Source organism: Hordeum vulgare, chromosome 6H (assembly GCF_904849725.1).
Source record: "Hordeum vulgare subsp. vulgare chromosome 6H, MorexV3_pseudomolecules_assembly, whole genome shotgun sequence".
Taxonomy (NCBI): Eukaryota; Viridiplantae; Streptophyta; class Magnoliopsida; order Poales; family Poaceae; genus Hordeum; species Hordeum vulgare.
The window spans coordinates 35781808-35796107 of NC_058523.1; the positions used below are offsets into that span (position 1 = coordinate 35781808).

At 47.4% G+C, this 14300-nt stretch overlaps 2 protein-coding genes and 1 long non-coding RNA gene across 3 annotated transcripts; 1 reads left to right on the forward strand and 2 right to left on the reverse strand.

The window, feature by feature from the left end:
* Positions 1-776: 776 nt before the first annotated feature.
* On the reverse strand, positions 777-2455 carry LOC123403828 (UDP-glycosyltransferase 73C3-like). Its single transcript, XM_045097744.1, has one exon. It carries the CDS (start codon positions 2341-2343, stop codon positions 910-912), a length of 1434 nt encoding a protein of 477 aa, XP_044953679.1. The 5' UTR covers positions 2344-2455; the 3' UTR covers positions 777-909.
* A 5457-nt stretch (positions 2456-7912) lies between these two features.
* On the forward strand, positions 7913-10203 carry LOC123402771 (cytochrome P450 72A11-like). Its single transcript, XM_045096731.1, has 4 exons — positions 7913-8352; positions 8542-8762; positions 8839-9083; positions 9184-10203. Exons 1-4 carry the CDS (start codon positions 8043-8045, stop codon positions 9998-10000), a joined length of 1593 nt encoding a protein of 530 aa, XP_044952666.1. The 5' UTR covers positions 7913-8042; the 3' UTR covers positions 10001-10203.
* Positions 10204-11828: 1625 nt separating this feature from the next.
* On the reverse strand, positions 11829-12866 carry LOC123406404. Its single transcript, XR_006612112.1, has 2 exons — positions 12800-12866; positions 11829-12089 (listed from the first exon to the last, which is right to left on the reverse strand). It is a non-coding gene; the product is annotated as an uncharacterized LOC123406404 (long non-coding RNA).
* Positions 12867-14300: the final 1434 nt, after the last annotated feature.

Genomic DNA, 14300 nt, shown 5'->3' on the forward strand with positions numbered 1-14300 from the left:
ACTCGTTAATTCTGGCATTCAATTGCCCATGACCATGAAAACGCAATCATCTGGTGTTAACGAGTTCGTCTAAGAGATTAGACAAAGGGTATAAAGTTGTGTTCATGTTTCTACACCTACTTATGGGTTTTTCTCTAAATCACATATTCAGGAACCGTAGCCGTTATGTCATAAAAACATGAAACATTAATTATGAAACTGATGTAAATAACAAATATTATTGTCTCTTGTGCATACAACCTTATACCGATATAATAAACCTTATACCGATATAATAAACCTTATACCGACATACCTTACCGCTCAAGAAAGGTACTAGTAATATAAGTATTGTTTGCTTATTGATCGAGTTCTTGAAAATCTATCAATCCAGATAATAGAATAAACTATAACATTCAACAATTTGCGTAATAATATACTTCATCCTTGTCATAATATATACAGTGCATATGTGATTTCTCTTAAAGCCAAAACGTTAAAAAAACCGTTAAACCTTAAACTTTGACCAAGTTTATTGAAACGATACTAAGTGTATACCATATGATAAAAATACTTTATGATGAAACTTGGCAAAATTAATTTCATATTCTAGATGCAGATTATTTGAATATAAACTTGGCAAAATTAGATGGTTCGACTTTTTAAAAACTCACAAGCACTAGATTTGGCGAGGAGGGAGTATTTCAACAATTTGATTAGATGTTTAAAATAAATGTCCACATACTGGTACCCCTATTGGTGGTGGGAAAGGTTCGACGAGGGGATGCCATTTCAAGTGGGCAAAATAACCAAGTGGTAGGGATATTCTTGAGCATTGATACAAGGGATTTGGGCCATTTTGTTACCCTTTGCACGATTCACACTTCACCTAGCAGAGCAACGGGAATTAAGTGCCTAACAATTCCGAATCTACTGCTCCTTGCTGCCAGTCCGCATGAAGCTGTGTAATAGCAGCGTCAGGTTTTCATGCGACGAGCCTCCTTTCGCCATGGCTCCGTGAGCTCTCTCCCCGTAGACGTTGCACTTTCTTCTCCTCTCCTCTGCCGCTGCTCCACCGCCCATCAGCTCGGACACCGCTCGCGCAATGTGCCCCCGCGCTACATGGTCCACGGCCTTGCCGTCGTCCAACGGCGTCACGGGCACGCCGATCCCAAGTACGTCGACAGCAAGCCGCTCGTTGAGGAACTGGTCGCCGAACTGAGGCCACGTCACGACAGGCACGCCATGCGCGACGGACTCCAGCAGCGAGTTCCACCCGCAGTGGGTCACGAAGCCACCGACGGCGCGGTGCGACAGGATGGCGAGCTGCGGCGCCCAGCCACGCACTACGAGCCCCTGCCCTGCCGTGCGCGCCTCGAGGGCTTGGAGCCACTCTTGCGCTTCCGGCGACGCCGTCTCGGACTCCTTTACCACCCAAAGGAAGGGCCTCCCGGAGTCCTCGAGGCCGTGTCCGACCTCGTACAGCTGCTTGGGAGGCATCCGCGCGAGGCTGCCGAAACTTACGTACACGACCGTGCTCTGGTCCATCTTGTCCAGCCAAGCGGTGACCGCGCTCTGGCCTACGGCGGGCGCCTCCTCTTTCCGGCTATTGAGGTAGAAGGGCCCGAGCGCCCACACCGGCTTGCCCAGCGCTTCCCCGTAGCACGCCACGAACTGTTCCTCGAGGCCAAGGAACGTGTTCACCACGGCGCCGTCGGCCGTGCGGATGCCCTCCCTCACCTCCTCCACGAACTTCCCCCACGCGGGCATGCATGTTAAGAAGACGGCGGCCCATGTGTCCTTGCTCAACTCCACCGGCACCGGCACGCCCGGCACGACGTACGCGTGATCGCCGCCGCTGTGAAGAAGCCCGTGCTTGGCGACGTTGAAGTCACAGAGCGAGTAGAAGCAGGAAGGGCCGGTGAAGGTGAGCCGAGGGACCCCGACGCTCCTGGCGACGTCGACCGTCCACGGGTTGCACGAGTCGGTGATGATGCAGCTGGGGCGGCAGGGCAGCGACCGCACGTAGGCCTCGAGTGGCCCGGCCAGCCTATAGAGGGACAGGAACAACCGGAGGACATTGTCGCTATTGTCGCTGCTGCCCCGGGGCAGCCCATCGTCGGCCGGCGGGAACGGGAGCTCGACTATCTCCAGGGGCAGCGTGGCGCGCCGCGCCCTGTCGGCCAGTCCCTTCAGGCGCGCGGCGTTCACAGGCGTGGTGACGAGGCTCACTCGCGCGCCGCGTTCCGCGAGGAGGCGCGCAAGGTCGGCCATGGGCGTGGTGTGGCCCTGCCCCATGAGCGGGACGAGAACAAACTGCGGTGGTGCAAGGGTAATGGACTTCTCGGTCTCGACGGGCGCCATTGTTGATGTGTACCAACGGTGCGAGAAGAAGAAGAATCAACTGATATATTCACGCAGGGTTCCCGAGACTTAGCGAGGGGGCAAAGCAAAATGTGCCTCTAATAATCCACAATGCGACATGGTCTCTAACACCATCTACAACGGGGACAAATCCGGCCTTTATATGTCCACGGATGCGTCCGGACACGTCTACACACACATTCATACGACCTTTTATTTTTTGTTCCGTATATTCATATACCTTATGTGCGGACTCTCAAATCCATACAAAACCATACACATCGATCATTCGATACAAATTGTTTGAATTAAACAGTTTTAAATAAAAGCAAATGATATCATAGTCTCATCCTCCTCCTCGGTCTCAACGGTGTCGGACAGCACAATCCGCGGGCGCTTGCATTGATAGGGTGAGGGGAGCCCGACACGCCGGGGAAGACATCTCGTCCACGATGCCCGCATGTACCTGTGCGCCCAACTCCCTCTGTTGCTGTCGGTGACAGCGCAGCTTACGGGCGATGTTCTCCAGCTTGCAAGACGAAGCGGAGGAAGGGCCGCCGATGGACGAGGTAGTCTGCTTCTCCGTTGCGGCGGTCCAGGACGGGGTGCAAGACATCACGGCGATGGATCGGGACAAACGGTAAGAATGAAGAACAAGGGTGTCAGACGGCGAAGGGTCGGGCGTGGAAAATGTTGCCGGGCGGAAGGAGGAGGAGGAAGGGTTTGGGGATCTGATGCAATTTCAGGTAGGATCGGGTTGTCAGGTCCGACGTGGCAGGCGTGACCGAACGCGTCCGGACTCACAATATCCATCTCATATTTGGGCTAGAAATGAAAGGTGACGGTTAGCTCAATCGTTGGATATCGGTTTGAGAATTACGTCTAAGTTGAATTTTATAACCGGACGGCCTAATCAAGTGTTTGAAGGAGATTTGACAGGTCCGGATGTACACGTGCATGTGCTTAAGGAATCTATGAAAAGCGAACACACAGTCGGAATTCTTTTTTTTTACGGGGTAAAGGGAGTTTGTTAAGATGTCATAGTGTTACAGTCGAGAGGCCACAAACCCTCAATACAAGGTGGAACCGAACGCAACCACACAGCTGTAGTTCGCTCAGAACGGCTATAATTGGCCAACCGATCGGCAACTCTATTCTGAGTGCGATAAATTTTCTGAGGTACAAACTCCCTATTACTCATCAACTCCTTAATCTCTCGGACCAAATGACCATAAGTTGAGCGAGTTAAAGCATTGCTCGATAGGCTCGCTAAGGCTTCTGAAGAATCAGACTGGACGACGACTGGAAGATCCGTGTGTTGGATTGCCAAGGCCATACCTTGCATTAGCGCATGAATTTCAGCTTCCGCGGCATTGTTGCAATAAAACAGGACCCGGTATGCAGCAAAAATGATCTGTTCCTCATGATCTCGCAGAACCATACCGGCGGCCGCCGAGCTATCTGACTCTTGAAATGATCCATCAACTGACAGAGCAGCGTATCCTCGACTCGGCGTCGACCAAGGCAAGGAAGGAGCCTCCCTCCTGGGCAGAACTATCTGAGTTGCCGAAGATGGCATTTTACCTTTCAGAATTTCATCCACCGAATAACGTCCTGCTAACTTAATGGATTTATAATAACTGTCCAGGAATTCCACCGTAGAAGAAACTGGCGGTATCTCCTTACCATGAGTTTGGTCGTTGCGTAGCTGCCAAATGCGGCATACTAGCATGATAATCATGTCACGCACATCATCCGAACACCTGTATAAGAGGTGCATAAGCCATTCCCTACCATTATCAACTAGGAGATCATCAGGAGGTAGGGGCCATCTTGTACGCATATTCAGCCAAACCTCTCTCGCATGAATGCATGCGATCAAAGCATGATATGTACCTTCCTCCTCCACACCACAAAGTTGGCACGTTGAACTTGTGGATATATGTCGCAACACTTTACATTGTTGTGTCGGTAGCACTCCAGAAACAATTTTCCAAGCAGTTATCTTCATCTTCTGCGGAACCGAGGATTGCCAAACACAGTTCCAAAGAGAGCGAGAACCATTTGCCGCCGCACTTGAGGCCCCTCCAGAAAAAGTTGTGTCATGATCGCATGTGGCTACTTTGTAAGCACTCTTTACTGAAAATATTCCACTCTTTTCTGGGAACCATGAAATGTAATCAGAACGCTGCCTTGGAGAGGTTCGTATCTTGAGAATATGTAATACATCCATCTCCCAAAAGTATTCACGAAGACGATCAGCCCTCCATGCCCCATTGGCGTCTAGGAAATCTGAAAAACGGTTCAAACGACAATTGCCGTTCGGGGTGACTGGACGGAAGGAGGACGGCCGCGGAATCCAGGGATCACGCCAAGTACGAATGTGCTCCCCGTCACCCACCTTCCATATAACTCCTTTTTTCAACAGTTCCAATCCATGCAATATACCTTTCCACACTGCAGAACCAGTGTTTGGAGACACATTGTCCAACAACTGACCATGAGGGTGATACTTTGCCTTCAATAATCTCACACATAGGCTATCAGGAGAATCAATAAGTCTCCAAGCTTTCTTAGCCAGCAACGCTTGGTTGAAAGCTCTCATATCTCTGAAGCCCATACCCCCCATGGATTTAGGAAGTCTCATTTGGTCCCAACTCATCCATGCCATTTTCTTCTTACCATTCTCTACTCCCCACCAATATTGACGCATCATGCGGGTGAGCTCATCACAAACCGAGGCAGGGAGCTTGAACACACTCATAACATATGCAGGGATAGCTTGAGCGACAGATTTAATTAAGACTTCTTTGTTACCTGACGACATATATTGTTCACTCCAATCGATTAGTCTCTTCCTTAGACGTTCTTGAACGGTTTCAAATTTACCTTTGTGCATTCTTCCTTCCGGTACTGGTAATCCCAACACACTCATGAGTTATCTCCAACACACTCTTAATAACAGTAACAACAGATGGCAAGCAATGATCTGAAAAAAGAATGGAATACTTCGAGGGATTTATCAACTGGCCCGTGGCTGACGCGAAGGTGTTCAACAAACCTTTAATCAGTACCGTCTGCTGTTCTGTTGCATGGAAGAATAAGAGTGAATCATCCGTAAAAAGTAGATGAGAAATTTCTGGTGCCCCACGACAAATTTTCACCCCTTGCAGATCGCCCTCCCTCATAGATTTACTGATCAAAGCAGAAAGGGCTTCAGCAACAAATAAGAATAGAAAGGGGGACAATGGGTCACCTTGTCGGAGCCTCCTCGAGGGGGAAAATGACTCCAATAACTTGCCATTAAACTTCACTGAATATTTGACAGAAGTAACACAAGCCATTACTCGTGAGATCCAAGTTTGTGAGAAACCCATCTCATAAGGGCCATCTCTAGAAAATCCCAATCCACACAGCCGGAATTCAACAAAACAAAAAGCAAAACAAACTAGCCATCGCATGTGGCCTCTGTGCTCGGTTGTGCCCAAGCGCGTACTTCCATGCATGTCAGCCCAGCAAATGCAACGGGTGAATAGACAATGTAACAAAGCTGCACGTACAATAGCCCACAGGGTTGCATGTGTACTTCACGTGATCGTATAGACATGTTCCTTCGTGTCTTGTTTTTGGTTTCTAACGTGAGCATCCGAGTAGATTATAGTACTTACCTCTACGGCTCTACCCACAATGTAAGACATTGCTCCATGGCTCAAGTGAGCCCAGGAGTGAACAAAATATTGTTAAAAATACAAAAAAAGAATCAAATTTCTTTTGAGAAAGATGACTGAGTATTGATGACCGTGTCAAATTTCCAATCAATTGAATTTCTGAGTAGCTCTAAGCAAAAATACATTTTCTAAGTTTGTGAAAAAGTTTACTGTTGATGCACTGTTTGCATCTGATTTTATTTTTTCCCGAGAGATACTCAAATGTCCAAATACATTAAAATTTGACATGCTTCTCATGGACACAGTCATCTGTTTTCATAAAAAATTGTTTTTATTCTTTTGTAGCATTATTTTAAATTTTCCATTCGAGATAAATCGATGCTCAAAATTGGCTATTCGATTATATTATTATGCCTAGAGCAATTTCAATGGGACGATCCAAATTGTTTATGCTTGTCCGTTTGGGTTGAAATGGTTCAAAACGCCGGTCCAATGCGCAGACCAAAATCCAAAACGTGTTCGTTCGGCGTCCATCTAAACGTATTTCAGACCCCAATTTGTGCCCAGTCTGCGTCCGAACGAACATAGAACGGACATGGCATGCGTCCTCTGGTGTTCACAGCCACCTACCTCGGGTCGGCTTAGCAGTGGGTGGAAGATGTGGGTCACTGAGCTTTTAATGCAATCGTTCGAGGGGTCTCGCCTCAGCCACTTCCACCCCCCCATCCACAGCTAGCCAATCTTTTCCCCTCGTTGGCGATAGCAAAACCCTAGATCGCCCTGGGGTTCTTCAGCAAGGGCAAGGGGAAGCTCTGCCCCGACACCTCCTCTGTCGATGTCGCTCCAACACGGCGGCCCGACACAGGAAAGGGAGCGGCTGTACATCCTTGTGCACCAGGCGCGGTAACAATGGCAGTACCGCCAGCCACTGCCCTATCTAAATGTCCACCTACCCATGGTTGGCATATCGACCGCAGCACATCCCGGTGATGTGGTCGTCACGGGAGCACACCGAATAGGTGCGCAGGCGCGGCGAGCTCCTGACGCATGAGCAGTGGCGGCTCCCTGCCTATGCGACGAGCTCTCCCAACTGAGAGATCTAGTTCGCACTACAGCACGAGGAGCGTGCCGCTCAACCCCGCCGCCCCCAGAGGCCGCCTAGGAGTATGTGCCTACTAGGCCACGTTGGAGGCGGTGACGCAGCGCACCCTGGAGGAGAGCTAGCACTAGGAGGACAAGTACTGGGAGGACCTGGAGGAGGACCTCACCCTGTTCGCAGTGGGAGACTTCATCTACCTCCCCCCCCCCCCTCTTTGCCGCTGCCGCCTATCCTCAAACCCAAGGACGAGGCCCGTGACCGAGTCCACGCGTAAGCACTCTCCGTCGACACCCACTTGGCTTGGGGGACGAACTCGTGGAATGGTGTCCTTCACGATTGGGTGAGTGCGCCCGCCGACCAACAATGTGGCTGCAGCAGACGCACGAGGAGGCGGCGTTGGCGGAATGGCAAATCGCTTTCTCGTGGGCTAAGCCGCTGCCACCCTTCGTCGACCTCACCGGCGATGATGATTGCAAGGATGACGGCAAGGGCAAGGGCTAGGGTAGCATGCTCACGTTTTCTTTTTTATTTTATGTTTTATTCATTTTTATTAGGACTTTGGCCACGGCTAACCGGTCATTTAATTTTAATTATGTTGATTTCGGCCCCATGTTTTTAAAATTGTTTTTTCACATAGGAAAATCGGTCTGCCATTCATTGAAGGTAAGGGCCGATCCAAAACAAAAATATTAACGCGTCAATCCGTTCTCTCAATTCAAACGAACAAAAAACAGAGAAAATATGTGTTGGTTTGGGTCTGCGCGCGGAAGTTATCCTTGCATTTAGGACTGGAGGGAGTAGTATATAGAAGTGCAATGGTGAGCAGCCACCAGCCCACCACTCATACACTCACTTGATCAACCTAGCAAAGGATAAACATCATTCCCATTCCCCTTGGGCTAGCTGTTCCCCCACAAACAAACGAAGCTAGCATGGCGACGAGCCTGATAGACTCTTTTCCATGGGAGCAGGAGCGGCTTGTGTATGTGTACGCGTTGGCTTGCGCGGTTGTGGCGTGGTGCGCCGTGAGGGCGCTGGAGTGGGCGTGGTGGAGGCCCCGGCGCCTGGAGCGGGAGCTGCGGGCGCAGGGCCTCCGGGGCAGGGCATACCACTCCGTCGCTGGCGACGCGCCGCTTCTGGAGCGTCTCCACAAGGAGGCCAGGTCCCGGACCATGCCGCTGGGCAGCCACGACGTCGTGCCTCGGGCCATGCCGATGTTTCACCAGACCATGAAGGAGCACGGTGCATACTACTACTCTTCTTTGCTTTCTTTTGTGGTAGTAATGTTTCTTTTTATACCCATGGAAGGATCTAGTTTTCGTTATGTTTCACCAGACTATATATAACAGAAAACGAAAATTGGAAACGTGTATCCATGTAAACTGCTAGTAACAAGCTTCGATGTGTTTGTCAAAAACAAAAACAAAACAGGTAAAATGTCCATCACTTGGTTTGGACCGGTGCCAAGAGTGACCATCACCGAGCCTGAACTGGTGCGTGAAGTCCTGTCCAACAAGCTGGGTCACCTTGAGAAGCTCAACCTGGGCCGACTTCAAAGGATGCTGCACCACGGCGTGGGTAGCCACGAGGGCGAAAAATGGGCCAAGCACCGCAAGATCATCACCCCTGCCTTCCATCTCGAGAAGCTCAAGGTTGTAATACTTGTGTTCTGTGTCATTGACTGACAACAAGTTCAGACCGTAACAACAATCTCGGTTCCATTTTCAGCGCATGTTGCCGGCTTTCGCCGCATGTTGCACGGAGCTGGTGCACAGATGGGAAGTTCTAGCCGCCGGTGATGCGCCATGCGAGGTCGATGTCTGGCCTGATTTGAAGAATTTGACTGGGGATGTCATCTCACGGGCTGCATTCGGCAGCAGTTACCATGAAGGCAGGAGGATATTCCAGCTCCAGGGTGAGCAGATCGAGCTCATCGTGCAGGCCATGGACAAGATGCATATCCCTGGTTACCTGTGAGTCAAGTTCATTCTCCTTTGGCGTTTACTATTGCTCGATATTATTAGATTGAATTGCTGTGCTGCGGACTGTGCTAATGCATTTTTTTGTGTGCAGGTTCTTGCCAACCAGAGGCAACCGAAGGATGAATCAGATTGTTGCGGAGATCGAGAGGGTCCTAAAAGGCATCATCGCAAAAAAAGAGAAGGCCTTGAAAGCCGGAGAAGCTACCAGTGGCGACGATCTTCTCGGGCTGCTGCTGGAGTCCAACATGGCAAACTGCAGGCCGGGAGACGCCGGCATCACGACCGAAGACCTGATCGGAGAGTGCAAGCTGTTCTACTTCGCCGGCATGGAGACCACGTCCTTGCTGCTCACGTGGACCATGATCGTGCTCTGCATGCACCCGGAGTGGCAGGACCGTGCCAGGGAGGAGGTCCTGCATGTCTTCGCCCACGGCACGACGCCAGATTACGACGGCTTAGCTCGCCTAAAAATCGTAACCATGGTGCTGTACGAGGTGCTGCGGCTGTACACGCCGCTGACGTCGGTCCATCGCAAGACGTGCAAGCCCATGGACCTCGGCGGCGTCAGGTACCCGGCGGGCATGCTGTTCATGGTGCCATTTCTGTGCCTCCACCACGACAAGAATGTTTGGGGCGAGGACGCCGACGAGTTCAGGCCAGGGAGGTTCGCCGATGGGGTCTACAAGGCAGGGGCGTCGGCTGACGCGCCGGCCTTCTTCCCATTCGGCTGGGGCCAGAGGACTTGCGTCGGCCAGAACTTCGCGATGCTCGAGGCCAAGATGGGGATGGCCATGATTCTGCAGCGCTTCTCCTTCGAGCTCTCGCCGTCCTACACACACGCGCCGTTCCCCGTCGGCCTGCTGCACCCAGAGCACGGTGCGCAACTCAGGCTGACGAGGCTGCCGTGAGTTGCATATGGCCAAATCGATTGGTTAGCCTGCATATTGTGTTCGAATTAGATGGCCTCGGGAAACTTCAGAAAATCTCAAAGGCTCATGTTGACAAGAGGTGGGGTGCTAAGTTTACTCACAGCCTTAGTGAAAACTATTATTTTTTAACTTGTCTCGACAATTAAATAAGGAGAGAATAAAGTTTAGAGTGTTACGAAGAACCCTCATACACGGCGTTACAACTAGTCATGCAAAATAATAGTTCTTAGTTTCTTGATCCAAAGCTTTTCCTCCTCTAAAATGTTGTGAAGGAGGATGGCGGTGGTGCACTTTTATAGTGGAACACCCAAGCATTTATTTTGTTTCATATTGTCCAAGAGACGAGCTTGATAAGATAGGCCATAGCATGTTTGTTAGGGTTTTGGTTGTTGGTTCTTGTCAGCATCCCCAACGATGGTGCACCTGAAGGGAGCCAGCGCGGCGTTACTGAAGCTGCTTTCTTTGAAGATGATGAAGATGTTGCAGGCAGGGTCGAGGCGGGAGAAGAGCTGCAAAAGAGGCCCAGGTCAATGAGGCCCAAGAACCTTTCCAAGTGGCTTGCAAGGCCAAACTAGGTTCGTTAAGGGTGTACCGCTATATAATGTTTTGTGCTCTCTCTGTAATAGTTTGGCTAGTATTTGAACGGCTAAGACCGATGCTCGGAAGGGAGAGAGTATAGAGGTGCAGGAGGCTGGGAGGAATTCCTCTATCCTTCCCCAAATTCGATCTAGATTTCGATTCACTATGAAATTCGTGAGTCCAGTAGCTAGCTCATAGTATCATCCTCACATCTCGTATTGGAGAAACCGATCTAGAGCTTCCACGACACCGCTATGCGACGGGGCTTGGCGAATGGCGACGACAACGAGCCATGGAGGAGCTTAGCGTCCAAGGGAGCGTGATGTACGATATCCTTCTTCACGAGTTCAACAACAACCTAAAGGACAAGCTTTGCTCCCATGGTGAGTCCCTCCTCCAGCCGATGAGCAAAATGTTGGTGGCCAACAACACCACTATCGGCAATCTCATGTCGTCTCCGGCTGATGGTATTTGGGGGGAGTTAGCCCTCGACCTCGACCAAATTCAAGCGGATCTCAGGAAGCTCAAAGCCCCGTATCCGACCACGAAGGTGGACGATAATACTTCATGGCGCCACGCTAGGCTCTGTCGCGCACTACAAGGAATATGCTAATACAAGACGCTATTTTTTCGTCGCTACATCATCACGGTTTTTAATTTACGATGATCTCACGACGAAAAACCAAGCGTCGAAAACGGAGCGTCACAAATGAACAGCAGTGACGTTTTGATCAAAATCGTCGTAACTTTTATGACAATTCCTGGATCGTCGTAACCTTTACGACGATCCTAAATCGTCATTGGCAATTAAACCCAGTCCTACGTGGCAAAATTATGACGAAATCAAAACGTCAAGGTTGAAATCAGCCCAACCTATTTGATCACATGGGCTGGTCCAGTTCGGTGCTTTACGTGGGCCGAGCCCATTAAAATAGCCCATTGTGTATTTTTTTTCCTATGCTTTGATTACCTACACGGGCCTGGGCCAACAATTCGACCTTTTTAATTTCTGAACCATAGCCTTTTACTATCCATTTCTTTCTTGGGCCTCAACCTTTTTTACGCATTTCTATTTATATTTCAGCCTTAATTGTAGCCAATAGATTCAGTTCATCTTTTCAAAGCCCAAATAAATTTTGCTTAATAGACATTTCGACCAATTCTAGATTTGGCCCATGCCTATTTTTACCAAATAAAATTTATATCATCAACATAAAACCAGCCCAGATTCAATGCCAACGTATTTTCCAATTAGGATAGTATTATAAGAATATGTACATAACTCCCAGCATTTGAATTTTGTTTGCATGCAAATATACATCAAATTCTCAGCAAAATCACCACTACATCCAAATTCCAAGAAAATTCCGCATTAAAAGAATGTCCTGAGATGCGAGAGTGTGCATGCATGCCTAGATCATGCATGCCTTGCTTTCTTCTGACTTCTTCTTCATACTGCTCGCGACGAAACATGAATGAAGGCCATCATCTCAATGTTATAAAATAGAATGATTAGAAACAAAAGAAAAGCACATCTGACAACATGTTAAGTTGTATGCAATCTGTACACAAATAAAAATAGAAGAACAAAAATGACGCATAGTTATCGGTGATACTAGTGATTGCGAACAATTTGTAAATACATTATATTAGTGACAAACATCATTATAAAGATAACAATGGGGATACATGTATGCACCAAAATTAGCAAGTTATTTTGTATTTGAGAAACATAAAATAGTTCAACATTGCAAACCTTGTTGTTCTACAACATTTGGAATTAATTTGTTCATTAGAATGTTCAGTTTCTCCATATAATGTGGGTTTATTTTCAGATAAACTAACGCAAGTATTTTTCTAGTAATTCTAGTTGAAATCAATCGCATGTTCCAAAATGCTGTTAGGCTACAATACGACGGAGAAATCAACAGAATGGAATAAATTATGGGGACCAACTCATATAACACAAATTACTTAAAAACTTTAAAATGCTACATATTTGGGATTCTGCTGCTCCTTTTCACCACTACAGGTGACTAGCAATGTTGGCAGTTGGTGGGGCAAATTATTTATTTTTTCAGCGGTCGTTTAAGAATTTTTTGCATTTTTCAATCAAAATATTTAAGACTTTCTGAGCTTGCATTGCTGTTTGCTATGCCTGGAGCTACAACAAACAATGGATGAATGGAAAGAATGGACCTGCAAAGTAGTATCTGGAATGTGTCTGCACTATGAACTGATAGGTAGACTTGTGGCTGCTCATTCACATTCAGGTAGCTCTCACAAAAGGGAAGCTGCAGGTAACCTTGCTCCTCACGCATGATGCCTGTGCCATATCAAAAAACAGATCAACAGGGGGGACGAATCATTTTTGGTTAATGAGTATATGTTGCAAAACTAAGCAAGCAGGTCTCTATTTGAACAAAAAAGATTGACAAATTCTGGCTAAATCAAGATGAACGAATCTAGACCTAGATTCAGGATACAACATTCTAATATGTACTTCCACGTGATACATCATGCAATGAGAATGACGAGTGCCACCAAATAATATATTTTATGTGTTGTTAGTTTTCATGGAATTTAGGAAATAGAAAGCAGAGGAATGTCCATAAAGTGATGCCCCCAATGTTCAGTCACCTGACAGTAAGCAGCTATTTAATACGAAGATGCCAATTTACAGGTTACTCCGTCAAATTAGACACCTCAGGTTCAGGAAACATACTTGCCTAATAAGGTGGATTTCAACCAGTTTTTGTCAATCTAATAAAGCTCGCATGGTAATCACAATTGTGACAGACAATTAAAACACAAACTAGTCATTAACTGGTACTTAACCAAATACTGTAGTTTCCTAAATCATGAACTAGTTACTAACTATATTTAACTAAATACAGTATGTTCTTGAGAAAGCTAGTCGTGAATAACACAGATAGTCCAAAATCAATTGCGTGTAGAGGTGAACTTATCTTCTTATTTGAATGTAAGAAGTTCTCTAGTTTAAGGTCCCGATAGATAACACCATTTTATGGCACATCTGTCACAGTATAATAGAAAGTCCTAAACTAACTCCTAAGCTTGAGAATGTGCAAATGCTTCTGTAAAAGCTTCAGACCACCAGTAACATCGTAAACCATGTATGTCGGCATTGCTAAAAAAAATCAGTAGAATAATCAAACAAAATCCCAGCTAACCACCTGGTATTGTGGTACACAAAATAAAGGACATTTAAATCCCGAAACCTCAAGATATGCTATAGGGCACATGCCTATTTGATAAAAACTAATCCCGAAACCTAAAGCTTTAGTTCAGTTTGCAGGAAGGGTTCGCTTAAGGTCATTCATGCTGCCCACTTTACTTATGCAAGTGTGACAACAAAACCACAACAACACAAGGCAACAATATAAGTTATGTGGTAGCATGAATAGGAACTTGGATGTGTTTTAGTTCAGAGATATACATGTAGTTTCCTAAGGTGAAGGCTTTGCATTATCTGCAACTAGCTATGTAAAACAACCTAAACCTAAACCTAACAGCTATTGGATGTCTAAACTGAATTACTGCGTCCCTAAACCTGGATTCATGGTTTAGTTTTAGCTCTCAAGAATGCATCCATATCCATGGTCATTTGTACCTCCATTTTATTTAGATAAGCATGCGAACAATGCACTGATAAACAGAGAAATGCCCCAAAAATTAT